Genomic DNA, 16711 nt, shown 5'->3' on the forward strand with positions numbered 1-16711 from the left:
GGAGTAATCAAAGGTGGACGCATTTAGAATTGCCAAGGGAAGATCAAATGGGTTTAAGATCCAATTTCAAGGTATAATCATGTTGATTTTCTCTTGTTCTATTATAAATAGTGGGTAAACCAACTCAAGATATCAGTCTGCTAGACGATGGGGGCATACCCGCCTGATCGCCTACTATATTCATAGTATAAACGATTTTTTGTAATTTTCAATATAATGTAATGATATGACTAAAAGTTCATTTTTCAATTCATTAAGAAGATAAATGAATATGTGTAGGCAACACAAGTGGAGATATTTGTGCTTATGAGTTTAGTCGGGAAGAATAATATTGTTGGCATGCAGAATTTATAATAATCAATGTCATAAGGTTCTAAGAAGAAGGGAGCAGAAGATAATATTCATATTCATTTAGCTTATGTTTTAAGTATCTTATGCTAGAGGTTTTTGTAGATGGATTGAAGTTGTTTTCAATTATGATATTATGTCCAGTTTAGTTGTTGCTATATTTGAATGAGTGAAACATCATTATAGCTCTTCGCAGGTGCATAAACTTTTATATATTAGTGTCTTTTGGAAGTGAGTAATCAAGTGAAATTTCAAATCTGTACAACGTTAATTCAAAGTTGTGTTAGCAAGTTAAAAGTCCTATTTCTAAATCGGGCGGACTGGTGAAAGGTTATATGGGTACTTATATTTGCAAGATCTTTAAACTTCTGAATTCTTTAAAGTTGAAACAGTGACAAGACGTGCTCGTAAAGTTGTTTTCATGAAGTGACTTCCCTCGTTGGAGACTGGATGAACTTTAACGTCGATGGTTTCTAGTTGGGGGATGCAGGTAGGGATAATGGGTGTAAAGTTGTACTTCATAATCATTTGAGACTGACAACGAGATGTTTTACTATGCACTTGGGAATGAATACTTAGGTAATATAGGAATTTTGGGGTGTCATTCATGCTTCTATAATAGCTTAATAGTACAATATTAGGCGTATCTGGTTTGAATGTAACTTTATGAACATTATTATCAGGGACGGATTTACTAAGGGTCTAGTGGGATAGTCCAACTAGATTTTGTCCTATTGCGTACATAGGTATAATAATTTGCTTATTTTAGTACATAAGGGGGACAAATTCATGGAAAAATAATGAAAATTATAAAATATATGATTTTGTGGATTAAATGGTTAATTGATAAGAGATAAAAGCTCTGTATTACCACCAAATTCAAGAATCAGATAGGTTAATAGTAATCTAAATACAACTATGCTTCCTTTAATACAATTCTGCGATTTCATATATTAATTGTTCTAATTTAAAACATGTTATAGTTTAACAAATATATCGTTCGCAATCCAAAATACAGTTAAAGGAAGATGAAAAACGAAGGCTATGAGTTGTATTTAGATCATTACTTTCAGTATATAAATTTGTCCCCTTAAACAAAAGTTGTGACTCCGTCCCTAATTAACATAACAATTTGTAATAAATATTTGGTGCCATGACTTTTGAGGGCTCAATGGGATTTTTTTACGGTATCCTAGCAAAGTACAATTTAGATACTTGTATATGAGCTAACCTCATTGTAAATACTCCCTCCGTTCCTAATTAGATGAGTTATTTGGTTTTTAGTTTTTTCTAACAATAGATGAACTATTTCACTAATCAAGGGGATATTTCTAAAACTATCATTTTAATTGATTATTGTTACTATATGAAATATGTATAATTTGATAGTCATGTTTATATTCATTGCATAAGTGTTTTAAAATGCTTTCCAGCGGTATAAAGTTTATAAAAAACCTTTCTAAATTTTACTAATTATTGCCCAAAAGGGTATAATTGTAAAAAATACTTAGATATACTTCACTCTCCTCCTTGCCTTAAAATTTGTGTAAACTACAAATAACTCATCTAATTAGTGACGGAGGAAGTGCAATTTAAAAGACCTACTCAAGGCTCCATATTAGATGACTCTATTTCTATTGATGCCAACTCATGTTAAGCCCCAATTTTTCAACGAAATACTTTATTCACAAAGAAAAAAAGAAAAAAAGAGTTTGAAACAAAAAAATTCACAAAAAGAAAAAAAGAAAAAAAGTTTGAAAAACAAACAACAACCTGTAACAGAGCCGTTTTCGGTCTATGTTTGATAGTTGACTATACTTGACTAAGGGCGAATAGAGCATCTACCTAGGAGGAGGCTTTGGTTAAACATCGTGGATTTGGCCTACTCGTCAAGAGTAAAACCTGAAGCTCCTACGATTACCAGACCACCTGAGTGAAAACACACTCCCTTTCCCCCTCCCTCAGTCCCTCCTACCTAGTCGAACTATTCCCTTTCTCACTGAATCTATTCCTAAACTACATTCAATCAAAACTTTACAGGTAATTCTTATTCACCAAAAGCTTTTATTTCAATGTTATATAGTTTTCTACTACTCAAAAGGGTTTTAGTAATTTCATAATTTTTATATTTGATCGTATTATTCATTTATTCATGTTCGGTTTATTGATTAGTATGCTAAAACCCTAAATGGGTTTTGGGTTCTAAGAGTAAAGCGATAAAAACTTGATCTTTATGTGCTTGCGAAAATGCATCAGAGAAGATAATATTGATCAAAGATACGATACTTGTTCTTTTCTCATTGAGTGAAGAATTGGGTTGAGTCTGATAGTTGTTATTGATTAGGTTTAAGTTTGGAATACCGAGTTAAGTTTTTTCTCTCATGGGTATTGATTAGTATTGATAATTTGTTATTTGGACTTTTTATTAGTATAAAATAGTAGAAGTTATTTTGTTTTGCTTCTTTATCATTCCTTCGAGAGATAGAGAGAGTGATTTAAGGTTCTTGAATAAATGAACTATCTGTTAGCGATTGTTGTGATAATTTGTTAGATGTGATTACTGAAATGGTCCTTCTTCTTTGCAGAGAAGAAGAAATGCCTCTGAAATAACATATCAAATGGCTGCAAGAATGGTCTCTTTCTTTCTACTACTATTGAGATTTATGAAGTGACAGATAACACCAAAAGTTCTAGGAATCTCTCCTGAGAAGTCTCATTAGTATGATCAAACGAGGGTTTAAGATGATTATCTGTCAGTCTCTTGCAGTCATTAATTTCCGCTCCAATGCAGTCAGAAAGTGTTTCTGTAGCAGAGCATTTTGCAGCTCCTCCTCTTCATGGCAGGAAGACAATCTGAATGGGTTAAATGACCCTTTTGATGTCCGGGCCCCTTTAATTCCCCGAGATGCAGAAGGACAAATTCCCTCTCAAGGAAATGCTTCTGTTTCTATAGAGGATTTTGCATTCTTGAATAACACATATGCTGGAGAAGATTTAAAATGTGGTTTGGGTTCATCAAGTAAGTACTCTAAAGAAGCTATTTCGATTTTTCATGAGATTGTTAATAATAATGGTGATGAACTTTTTGGAGACAAAACACAAAAGTTTCTTAGGCAATTTAGAGGAAAACTTAAAGATTCTTTAGTAATAGAAGTTCTACAGCTATTGAAGCATCGTCCGGAAGTGGGAGTTAAGTTCTTCATTTGGGCCGCCAGACAAATTGGGTATACCCACACGCCACCCACTTATGCTGCTCTGTTGGTCACTTTAGGGGTTGAGGATAATGATAGTAGTAAGAATAAGAAAAATTATGTTAGAGTTCCTGAACATCTCCTTTTAGAGATTAGAGATGATGGTGACAAAGTAATCCTGGGAAAGTTGCTGAATTTTTTGATTCAGAAATGCTGCCGAAATGGGTATTGGAATGCAGCATTAGAGGAGCTTGGGAGGCTCAAGGATTTTGGATATAAACCGTCTATGGTGACTTATAATGCTATACTTCAGGTCCTTCTCAAGGCTGACCAGTTGGATGCTGCTTGTCTGCTTCACAGGGAAATGTCAAATTCCGGTATTGGTGTGGATGGTTTGACGTTGGGTAGCTTCGCTCGATCTCTGTCTAAGTTTGGGCGGTGGCAAGAAGCTCTAGGAATCATTGAAAAGGAAGACTACATATACGATGCAGTAATTTACACAAAAATGATTAGTGGGTTATGTGAAGCTTCACTTTTTGAAGAAGCTATGGAGTTTTTGCATAGGATGAGGTCTAACAATTGTATTCCGAACGTAATAACTTATAGGACGTTGCTTGATGGGTGTTTGAGGAAAAGACAACTGGGTAGGTGTAAAAGAATCCTTAGTATGATGATTCCAGAGGGTTGTTACCCGAATCCCTCGATGTTTAATTCTCTTGTTCATGCATATTGCAGTTCAGGAGACTATTCTTACGCCTACAAGGTGCTCAAAAAGATGGCGGTTTGTGGTTGCCAGCCGGGTTATGTGGTTTATAATATCTTAATTGGGGGTATTTGTGGAAATAATGAATCACCTAGTTTAGAATTAGTGGAGTTGGCTGAAAAGGCTTATAATGAAATGATTGATGCTGGATATGTGCTGAATAAGGTAAATGTTGGCCATTTCACTAGGTGTCTTTGTGTGGTTGGAAAGTTTGAAAAGGCGTTTGCAGTTATTCATGAATTGATGACTAAAGGCTTCATACCGGACAATAGTACATATGCCAAGGTTATTAGTTTCCTCTGTGAAGCCTCCAAGATTGAAATGGCCTTCCAAGTTTTCCAAGATATGAAAAACAATGGTGTTGTTCCTGATGTTTATACGTATACAATTATGATTGATAGTTTCTGTAAAGTAGGTCTTGTTCAGCAGGCTAGAAACTTGTTCGACGAAATGGTAAGAGATGGCTGTTTTCCTAATGTGGTCACATATACCACAATTATACACGCTTATCTTAAAGCAAGGAGAGTGTCCGATGCAAATGAACTTTTCGAGAATATGCTGTCAGCTGGTTGTGTTCCGAATGTTGTCACATACACAGTTTTGATTGATGGACACTGTAAGGCTGGTGATGTCAAGAAGGCTTGTCAGATTTATTCAAGAATGGGAGGAAATGGAGATATGCCAGATGTTAATCAGTACTTTAGGGTTGATGGAAATAATCCAACAGAACCTAATGTTTTTACATATGGAGCATTAGTGGACGGTTTGTGCAAAGCCCATAAAGTGTCTGAGGCTCGTGACTTGTTCGAAACTATGTCAGGAGAAGGATGTGAGCCGAATAATGTTGTTCATGATGCTCTTATTGATGGGCTCTGCAAGGTTGGAAAATTAGATGAAGCGCAAGAGGTTTTTGCAAAGATGTCAGAATGCGGGCACAGTCCAAGTGTTTATACATACAGCTCTTTGATTGATAGACTGTTCAAAGACAAGAGAGTTGACTTAGCTATGAAGGTCTTATCCAAGATGTTAGAAAATTCTTGCTCCCCTACTGTGGTTACATATACAGAAATGGTGGACGGACTTTGTAAGGTAGGAAAGACTGATGAAGCATATAAACTTTTCGTTTTGATGGAAAATAAAGGGTGCCGTCCAAATGTTGTGACTTATACTGCAATGATAGATGGATTTGGGAAAGTGGGTGATATCAACATGTGCCTTAATCTTTTCAGACAGATGAGTGCAAAGGGTTGTGCTCCAAATTTTATTACATACAGGGTCTTGATAGACCATTGTTGTGCGGCAGGACATCTGGATGAGGGTCATGAACTTCTACAGGAGATGAAGCAGACTTGCTGGCCAGCACATGTGACAGGTTATCGTAAGGTGATTGAAGGTTTTAATAGAGAGTTTATTTGCTCACTAGGTCTTTTAGACGTGATGGTAGCAGATGGTTCCTTGCCGATAGTTCCTGCTTACAGGATTTTGGTTCACAGCTTTTGCAAGGCTGGAAGGCTGGACGTAGCTTTGGAGTTGTATAAAGAACTCGTAACAGTTTCAGATGGCTTAGGGCTTAGCCATAATTTGTATGCTTCTCTGATAAAGAGTCTTTCTCTAGCTTTCAAGGTTGATGAAGCTTTTGGTTTGTATGTAGACATGACAAGGATGGGTTATATTCCAGATATAAGTGTTATTTTTAATCTCATTAAAGGCCTTACGAAAGTTAACAAGTGGGATGAGGCGCTTCAGCTTTCAGATAGTATATGTCAGATGGACATCAATTTTAGTCCTGGGGTAGAAACATAGTGTTGGATCTTACAAGTATGGAAGTTAACAATCTGATGACTCACAAGAGGGTGAGTCCACACCTCAGAACCTAGTTGGTGTGCGGTACTGCCATGAATGTTCACAAGTGCTTGTTTGCAGTTTTCTTCTGCTTACGCTGGCTAACAAATATTGTGATGCATCCTACCAAACGTCCACAAATTTCGCAAGGGAAAAGAGTTGCAACAATGCCGTACAATACTGTGTGCTGCGAATCTTGCAGTTTATCAATCATGTCCAAGGAAGAATCTTCCATGACCAGTTGCATTCAATTAAATGGAAGAGCGGTATATCGCTTGTATGCTAACCCGGAGTTCCCCTAAAAGGTAGGAACGCTTTCCATCATTTTTGCCATTATACCATGTATGTTCTTATATTTTTCTATGTTTGAAATGGTTTGACGGCCATCTTTCTGCATTCAGGGAAGAGACATCTTTTCCAATTGAAGCGAAGTAAGAAATCTCATATCCTTTTATACTGTTATGATGAAAGAGCACAATAATATGGCGAGGAAGTAAAAAGCAGGTGAGATTGGGCTGAAAAATCAATCGACGACAACAGAAAAACAGACGGGACTTCACATGAGCATTGGTGGTTTAATTCTATTATTGTTGTATTAGTACCCGTCTGTATGACTGTTCAGTATGGTACTTAATTCGTCACTACTCGAAGGATCAGGAGATGAAGAAATACACATCTGAAATCATGTTGTCTGAGTAAGTTGTTTGTATAACCTGTTTACCTGGTGTTGCCATGACTATTATACACAAGTGTTTAAACTTTATATTTTCCGTGTTTTGCAGCAAATATGTGAATGTTCTTTATGGACGTTGTTTATTCTTCTCACGCAGCAAATGGAGCATCAGTTAGTAGGTTCTGGGACTGGACTTCTGCAGAAAGTCATTGGTTGGGGTAAAACTGAAAGCTTTGGTGATTCAAAAGCAATGTAAGGAGTTACAGGATGTTGGGAAAACCATATTAAGACAATGCACAGAGTCTGTAGGAATTGAATTTATTGCCCACGGTAGGTACCTAAGCAGTTGGAGTCAAATCGTACCATCAAAATTATGTTCTGGTGTCAAAGCCTGTGTATTCTATCAATTTTTGATGCAAAAAACAAGATACTAGTACATCGTTTTATCCTCCAGAACCTGATTAACCAGGAAACTCGCTTTTTTTTGAGAGATTGCCTTTTTGTGAATTTACACCTTATGTCATCCTTCCTGGAGGTTACAGCTGCAAATGTTTTGAAATTTTAAAGAGTATAGCATGCTTTGCCAGCATATCTTCTGATTTATCGATAAAAATTGCAAATGCTAGCTATAAATTGTTTATTACTACATTGGTTTATCTAGGTGTTGCTAAGCATCCGTATAATTCTTTTGGTGATTTGTCCGTCCAAGTCAGGATGGCCGAGTGGTCTAAGGCGCCAGACTCAAGTTCTGGTCTTCGAAAGAGGGCGTGGGTTCAAATCCCACTTCTGACAATTTTTTGGGCGACAGAGGACTTTATATGACCACTTTTTTTTTTTGGGCGACGGAGGATCTTATATGACCACTTTTTTAATAATAAGTGATCAATTGACACAAAAAGATTGGATTTGTTTTTGGTAGTCACTTCTACCTTTTTAATAATAAGTGATCAATTGACACAAAAAGATTGGATTTATTTTGGTAGTCACTTCTTTTTGTTAGTGTGCACTGAAAATCACTTCCTTCATTATAAACAATTAACTGGGGATACTTTTTTTTAATTGAGGGTTATTTCATTGTAGCTGTCGACATGGTTTTTCAACGCTGGCAATCTATCGACCATGCCGATTTCATTGAAAAACCTTATATGACAACTTTTTTAATAATAAGTGATCAATTGACACAAAAAGATTGGATTTGTTTTTGGTAGTCACTTCTTTTTGTTAGTGTGCACCTGAAAATCACTTCCTTCATTATAAATAATTAACTGGGGATACTTTTTTTTAATTGCGGGATATTTCATTGTAGCTGTCGACATGGTTTTTCAATGCCGACAATCTATCGACCATGCCGATTTCATTGAAAAACCATGTCGGCAGCTATAGTAAAAATTTCCCCCAATTAATCCTTCTTCGTCAACTCGGGGAGCGAATATCACTTTTTCTGAAACGAGGGGAAAGTATCACTTTTCTGAAACAGGGGGAAAGTATCACTTTTTCTGAGCCGTGCCGACAGTAACATTTTTTTCTGAAATGGGGCAAAAGTATCACTTTTTCTGGAACATGGCAAAAGTATCACTTTTTCTGAAACGGGCGAAAGTATCACTTTATCTGAAACGAGGCGAAAGTATCACTTTTTCTGAAACGAGGCGAAACTAGTCGCAGATAAACCTCATCTTCAGATATTTCCTCGGTCGACCCTCCCACCGTGGCAACGGTTGTACTACTATGCCAACTTTTTTGTAAATAGTAAGTGATCAATTGACAAAAAAAAGATTGGATTTCTTTTTGGTAGTGTGCAAGGTATTGAAAGCGTGAAGCGTTTTTCATTTTTAAGAAGCAATGCGTATATCGAAGCGTGAAGCATCGCTTCATGGTTGATGTTTGAAGCAGATGTTTTGTTATAAATAAATTAGTCGTAACTAGTAATTATAAATTTATTAGGAAGATAATATCTATATAAATTTTATATAGTCTAATTATTATCAAAAACAAAGCGTGTGCACATCAATTCAACCTTCTCCAGGCGAGTGGGAGGTGGGGTGTTTGATTCCCCTTTAAGACATCATATTTTTCATTTCAAAGCTTTAAAAATTAGGCGGGAAAGGAGTTGACTAAGTCAAAAAGCGCACTTCACATAACCGCTTTATAGCGAAATGATGAAATTTGAAGTGTATGCTCCGAAACGTGAAGCGTACGCTTCATGAAAGATGCGCTTCACATGACCGCTTCAAAGCGAAATGGTGAAATTTAAAGCGAAGCGTACACTTTTAAAAACCATGGTAGTGTGAACAGGAAAAACCAAAAAGCCCCTCTCTTTTAGTCCAATTACTATAATCCTTATATATCTTATTTTTTAGGAGTATAATTGGAAAGCAAACTTTAATATAACATATCTAAAAAATTCGTGCTTTGTAATTTTACAAATTTTATCTCATTGGAAAGGTTATAAAAACATCTACCCGACGAGTACAAACAACAATATCAAATTTAGAGCTTGCACGAAAAATTCGGAGATATTTATTATTTTAGACACAATTTTAGAAAATTAAACGTATATCCGTTATGCAAACCACCACAAAGAATACATAATACTTTATATAGCCATATTTTAGTTTATGCGTCAACTAATTTTTCGTTGCAATTAATAAAACCATGTACTCCTTCCGTTTCAAGAAAAGTGATACTTTCGTTCCGTTTCAGAAAAAGTGATACTTTCATTCATCACAGAGCGACTAAGAGATGCGTAATTTCTTGAAGTAGTTAGCTGGTAATAATGGATTATGAATAATATCCTTAATTAGTCGTTTTTTTCTTGGTTTTGCTTTCTTCTTTTTTTTTTTTCAGTCATTTTAATTAGCTGATGCCCTGTACGACTATGATCAATCTTATACATATCTGGTTGATTTTCTTATTAGACCATAAATCAATAACAGAAGCAACTTTATTTGGAAACTTTTATTGTTGTTGTAGAATATCATTTATACGTTTGATGAAATAGCTTGGCGTTTCGTTTATCTTTTTGCTTGTTTCTATGCTCCTGTTAGAGTATCAGATTGTAATTGTGCGAAATGAGAGTGTGAGTGCTTGTGCGAAATGAGAGTGTGAGGTAACTGACAGATGGCAGTGTTTGTGTGCGTTATGTATCGGCCAATCCTATAACAGTTAGAGAGAGTGCTTTAAATATCTCAGAAGAAAGATTGTCTAGCGACATTTATCTTCTCAACAACTCCAAAATTTCATAGCTGCGAAAATTCGCTAAATCCTTAGATCCCATGCTACCAAATCATTATGAGAACTATAATTACAATGGATTTAATCTCACCAAAACTCCTTACAAATACCACCGAACTTGTCGATTACCCTTTCGTACGTGTGTTTCCTTACCGTCCACATTTTGTAAAAATGTCTATTTCGCACATTCCCTACATGAGCGAGGACAATGTTCTTGAGTACCCGTTTCTTATAAGTAACATAACGATATGTACCAGACTTTTTTTCGAGGCCTGCCGATATCTTGTTTAAAATTGGAGTACGGTCAGGATACATGTTTTGATATCGTGGGCGTTTCTCCTTTCACATTAGTGGGTCTATGCTTTTGCGTCAGGCCTGGCTATCTCTAATACCGTCACTCGAAAACATAAAAAGCATTTGGATAAGTGCAGTGCTCGGAGGTATGACTTGGGTGTTTTGGTTTTCTCCGCTCTTGGTGAGCTTGCAGAGGATATGGTTGTTTTTCTGAAGAGACTAAGATGTTGCATGGTCAGCTGTGATTTTTATGATAAAAGTATGACACTAAAAGTTTTGTTTTCCACGTATCATGGCTTGTCATTTAGAAAGGAGTTGGTGTACAAGTAGTTGCGTGGTTATCGACCCACTCCTTTATAACTGAAAAAGATTAATTTAATCCAAATACAATTAGTAATTTTATTTAAAACGGGCACCTAGTTTAGCTGGTCAATCCTGTTTCCCAAAGTTTCATGCGTTTCAGGAGGTCCCAGGTTCGAGCTTCCAATGACGTAATATTACAGGAATAAACATGGAAGGTAGAGTTAGCTTGCCTCCTTGTGACATAATCTCAGCCCCCAATCCGCTTCGGCTCCTTTGGCTAGGTTATTCATGAGACTCGCTGGTAGGTTAGCACAACAACCTATTCAATTCGTGAGGCTCGCCGGTAGGTTAGCACAACAACCTGTTCAATTCGTGTAATAGTATGTTGTTAGAGCTTAACTTGTTAGGCTTCCAACTAGTTAATACTCTTTATCCAATAATAATGAAAAATAAATAAAATTATATCAATATATATTTTAAAAACAATAAAAAAAAAATGGGATTTTTAACAAACTGCCACACTTGCAAATCCCGATTCAAGAAAATGCCACCGTTTTTTTCAGAGTTTATTAAATGCCACAACCGTTAGTTTTTCCGTCAGGACCCATACACTTGGTCTTTTTCGCTGACTCGGTCAAAAGAATCTTTCGTGATTTACTTATTTACCCTTGAAAACCCTATTATACTAGTCATGGGTTCACCGTCTTTATCACCGGTAAACAAAAAAAGTAAAGAATAACATGAGGAAATGTGTTGCTTCCGTGAATCATTTTTCAGAGCCTACAATGGGTATTTTCCAGGGTCTATCAAGAGCTTTTATATCTCGACTTCCAGGCTGAAATGAGTTCGAAATGCTGAGCAGTTGATGGAGTTTGAAGACCAATTAAACCAGTGAAGATAATGGTCTTGTTGGTTGATAATTTGGACTGGATTTGGAGATTTATGATTGTTGAATAGTTTCTGAACTATGGGTTTGTTGTGAATTGAATTTGCAGGTGTTTCAGTGAGTTTAGAAGCGCTAGAAATTTCAATGTTACACCAAGATGAGAATGGCACATTAGGTGTTTGATAAAAGTCCTAAATGGATTTTTCTTCACCTCTTCAAGCTCAGTTTCTACCAGTTGAGCCTGTGTACAAGGGATGTTGCTGAAAGTTGTTGAATAGAAGATGAGTTCAACCCGGATTCGAGTTTTGAGTGATTTTGGGGATGAAATTAATATCGAATTGAATTTTAGGGTTCAGTGAAGAACATCTTCAAGGAAAGGAAGTTGATGAGAACAAGGGATAAGAAGACACTCCTGCTACTGCCATTGATGGTACTTGAGGAAATGATGTTGCTGTTGATATTATAGATGAACTGAAGATAGGTTTGAGATGGAATTGCAGGTGTGTTTTGCAGTGGTAGTTGCAACAGAATTGAAGGTGGTTTGTGCTTGGTTAATGTCACAGGAGCTGCAGGGAGTTGCTGTAGGCTCTTGAGATGAAGCAAGAGAAAATGACTGCGATGGTTGGTGATGAATTGCCATGGAACTGAAGTGTTGCTACAGAGTTCCATGGGTATTTGGTGACTTAGATAAATGCTAGGACAGGTGACATGACAGTGTTGATGCTGGAGAGTTTTACTGGTGGATGTTGCAGGTGCAGTGAACCCAAGAACAAGGAGGAATCGGTGATGGATTACGGATGGGTATGATGCTGTTGAACTGGACATGGCGAGATTGCAAGCGAGATGAGTAACAGATTTGCTGGTAATGAAATTGAATTGGCACTGGAAATGGTATGAGGAGATGTATGTTTATGAGATGAAATGGTGCAGCTGGTATTGTTGCCGCTGCAGTTTGGTGGTAGTTCTGATGTGTTCGCAGGCAGAGATTGTTGGAAATGAAGAAAGGAGGTTAAGCTGGTCGTGGTCCTGGTGAAGCTGAGTATGCCAGATTACAGGGTGATGGCTGGAGTAAATGGAGTTGAGATGTTTAAGCAGAGATAGAGCTGTGACAGATTTGAGGGTGTATATGTCTTTTACTAAGCTGGATAAATGCCACCTATGCACTAACTGATGGCAACAGTTTTTTTGGATGGAAAAGGTCAAACGTGTGGCATTAAATAAACTCTGAAAAAAACGGTGGCATTTTCTTAAACTGCCAATTGGAAATGTGGCACTTTATTAAAATCCCCAAAAAAAATCAGATTCGCGCATTCGTATTTATTCACTATCAGTGGCATCCTAAAAAAGTATTCTCAAAATGAAGTCATGTTAAATCTTGTATGTGGCGTGATTCCAGGATCATGTCCGCGCAAGTAGCACCATTGATAAACACTTGGAAAACCAAGCCAAGCGAATCTGACTAATAAATATGTCACATGGTAATTAATACTGCATGTGATATGCTAAGAAAAATACTGTATGTGAGTAATTAATAGCAAAAGAAGCACAAGTATATAGTTATTTACTATTCCCTCTTTCGTTGGATTAATGTAGAAATCAGACGTTTTCATATTTTTCTCTTCTTTTCCCTTTTTTTCTTTTTAATTTTCAAGCAAAAACATCGATGATCTAAAAAAAATCATTATCTAAAAAATCATTAATACCGACGGTTTAAAAAATCATTAATTGTTTTCATTTCCTTCTATATAATGTTAAAACCAACGCGAGTGAAGCAGGTCACTAAATGGAATTATCCTAGTTCGGAAGATCCCAGAATTGGTCAAGCGATTCGAAACAACTCGGGATAAAAAAAAACGGTTTTGGAAGACGAACCATCTTTGATCGCACAACAAGAGGAGGAAATGACTCGAATCAGGTACTTTTTTTCTACCAAATTCTCTAAATTAGGTATGAATAACATGCAATCGCTCAAAAATTGGAAATTTTGAAACCAAAGTTTTCAGGGTATACCAGAATCGGTTTACGTTAACGTACTTATGAACATATTTCATTTAGAAACAGTTGTTGTTCATGCCCACAATGACCGATTATACCGGATGTGTTTTCTGGTTTGAGAAATTTGAACCAGAATCGGTCAATGTTAATACCCACATAACTCGATTATGTTATGGTTGGGAATTGGGATAACTGTTTTTCGGCAACTTTTTTTTTTGGGTTAGAATCAGATTACATGAGTGTCCACATAAACAGATTGTGTAGCCTTTAATTTCATAACTGCTTAGCCCATAATCTGTTTATTTTGGTGTCCAAATAAACCGTTTCTTGGTGGCAAAAATGCCCAGTTTTTCTGTATTTTTGTTTTGTTAGAATCAGATTACATGAGCACTTATAAAAACCGATTCTTATATGTTAGGAATCGGTCTTTATATGGATATCGTGTAAACTAATTCTTGGTGGAAAAAAAGCCAAACATTTCTGAATGTTTTTTTTGTTGTTAAAATCGGATTACATGAGCATTTATAAAAACTGATTGTTGTTGTGCAATGTTAGGAATCAGTCTTTTTATGCGTATCGTGTAAACCAATTTTATACCTTGAATTCATAAATATACGTTGAATTCCATATCCCTTGAGTCTTTATCCACATAAGGAAAACCTCTATGAGCCGCTCCTCCATCACACACCCCTAAAATATGGAATGGGATCTGGAAAAAGATATGCAACTCGTGAAATCGTTCGCTCCCGCCTTCCATGAACATTGCAACGATCTATATTCAATGTTTTGGAAGAGAGACAAATAGTTTTATTATGAACGCACCACGAACCAAAAAATTCGTAAATGGAGAGACTTAGCTTTTCGATTCGCATGATAAAAAGTGCAATACGAGAGTATGTTAAAGTTAGAAGAATGGTGTACGGCCATCATCCAAAAGCTCCTCTAAGTGAGAAAGTGAGTACTACGATATTTTTATACCCATATCATCGTTTAATATTTGCATCCTAATGTTTAATTCTTTTAACTGCAGCGGGAACGACCTACAGAGAATTCATAATCGGGAAAAGAAGTTCATTTAGCTCAAGGAATACGTGGTGTTATACCGTCGTGCTTGGAGGTTCACTGACGATGTATTAATGTGCGAGATTCAATAATTCACATACTAAACTGTCCTATGTAATGCACTAATTTTCTAAATTATGTAATGAATATTTTGTATCTGAATGTATGGCATAATCGGGTTATGTGGACGTTTATAAACTCCGTTTATTAGAATCTGTTTATGTGTACATTAGTAAGAACCAATTATGGATTTTCTTCGTCATTTGAAAAAACCAAACCACGAGTGCACGGACATCAAACGATTATGTGTTGAGTTTTTTCAAAAAAAGATTCTATGTTTTGACGATGAATTAATGGTAGTTATATTCAGAGTTAACTTGATTAAACATCACTTAATCATCCAAATTAGCACTAATTAATTAGGGATAGTTTAACCACTTAATTGAATAATCTAATAAGGGGTTATCCATTTTACAAAATAGTTTTATTTGTCTTGGAGTGATAGGCCTAAAATAATATGCCTAGGCCCCAACCTAGGAAGGTTGCTTACCTGTAATCAGAGTTTTTATTTTTATTTTATTTGTCTTTTGATGTAAAACTTTTACCATTTCATTTATTAGTAGCAATCAAAATTTGTAGATATTTAATTAAGCTAAAAGTAAGAATAAATGCAATCGCTATGAGTTTGTATAGACTAATGGTGGATCCAAAGGTTACTCGAAAGACCGTTGGATGAATAATTGACTATTTTTTATTTTGCTAAATATGCTGAATGTTAGTTAACTAGCGCTGACCAGTTTAATATAGTCAAAACATATAGCTTCTCATCCTCTTCCATTTTCCACCGTTCTCGTTCATTTTCAATTGCAGGAATTACCTATAGATCCTATTATAGTGTTCTTAGTTAGTGGCAGGTCCACCCACTAAAGCCCAGTAACCGGAGGTCCATAATTAAAAGAAAAGAGAAAAATGGAACCAATTTTTTAAGCCCAGGTCCTGCACACGTGTGTAACCTATTACGTGCATTTTAAGAATTCCCAAAATAGCCTTGACTATATATAACAGAAATAAAAACAGCTTTCCTCAATTTTCTTTTTCTTCTCAGATGCGTTTTCTCTCTCTCTCCCTCTCCTCTTCTCTGCTGCTGCCGCTTATGAAGTTTAAACCTAGCGTTTGTGAAGATGTTTAGTGATTTTACAGGTATGTTATTTAATGTTTCTCCAGTTCTTCTTTGTTTTTGTTTTGTTTCTCAACTGAATCATGAAAATTCGATCGATTTCATGATGTTTTCACTTTCTTTTTGCGGTCTTGGTAGTTCGATCTCATGATGCGTCTCTTGTTTTCACGTGCTGCTGATTTTTAGACTATGAATCAACAGTACATATTTGGTATACTGAAATATACTGCTCTAATCTTGTTGTTTTTTATAGTTTTGGAGATTTTTCTTGTTTGATCCAGAAGTACATATATGGAATACTCAAATAAAAGTGTTTCGATTCTATTTTTTCATAGATTCGTTACTTGTTTTTCACATGCAGCTAAATTTTAGATTATGAATCAGCAGTGCATATATGATGTACTGAAAAATTATGCTTTAATTTTGTTATTTTTGTAGTTTTGGATATTTTTCTTCTTCGATCTAGAAGTATATATATGGAATACTGGAAAAAAAAAGTGTTTCGATTATGTTTTTTATGGATTCATTACTTGGTTTTCACATGCAGCTTATTTTAGTTTCATTTTGGTTGTTTTTTATATGCTTTTGAGTTGCTTTTGTGTATCAATCATCGGTACGTATATGATATACTGGTGGATTTTGATGAAACAAGTTCATATCTAAATAAAAAATCATGTTTTATGTTTATTTCATTAGTAGATCTGATATTTTTATGGTTTTTGGTTTGTTTTTCAGTTTTCTTTTGTGTATTAACCATCAGTACATATATGACGTACTGTTTATTTTTGTGTTTACTATGAATTTATAGATTTTTTCTTATTTTTTTGGTTTGATCCAGGAGTACATATATGGAATACTGAAATATGTGCTTTGATTCGGTTAGATTTTACGGATTCATCACTTCTTCTTGACATTCAGTTAAGTTTTTCTCTACCTGATCAGGTGC

General features: G+C 35.7%; 1 protein-coding gene and 1 non-coding gene across 3 annotated transcripts; both read left to right on the forward strand.

Annotated features, from left to right (window-relative positions):
• Positions 1–2255: 2255 nt before the first annotated feature.
• Positions 2256–7393, forward strand: LOC113304005 (pentatricopeptide repeat-containing protein At1g06710, mitochondrial-like). Of its 2 annotated transcripts, none has more exons than XM_026553103.1 (4): positions 2256–2388; positions 2934–6449; positions 6546–6839; positions 6927–7393. In XM_026553103.1, the coding sequence occupies exon 2, from the start codon at positions 3070–3072 to the stop codon at positions 6103–6105; it is 3036 nt and encodes a 1011-aa protein (XP_026408888.1). In that variant the 5' UTR covers positions 2256–2388; positions 2934–3069; the 3' UTR covers positions 6106–6449; positions 6546–6839; positions 6927–7393. The 2 variants fall into 2 exon arrangements, with proteins under 2 accessions (XP_026408888.1, XP_026408889.1); XM_026553104.1 differs by having other exon boundaries at positions 6975–7393.
• A 132-nt stretch (positions 7394–7525) lies between these two features.
• TRNAL-CAA lies at positions 7526–7609 on the forward strand. Its single transcript has one exon. It is a non-coding gene; the product is annotated as a tRNA-Leu (tRNA).
• Positions 7610–16711: the final 9102 nt, after the last annotated feature.

The sequence above is a fragment of the Papaver somniferum genome, chromosome 8, assembly GCF_003573695.1.
Source record: "Papaver somniferum cultivar HN1 chromosome 8, ASM357369v1, whole genome shotgun sequence".
Taxonomy (NCBI): domain Eukaryota; kingdom Viridiplantae; phylum Streptophyta; class Magnoliopsida; order Ranunculales; family Papaveraceae; genus Papaver; species Papaver somniferum.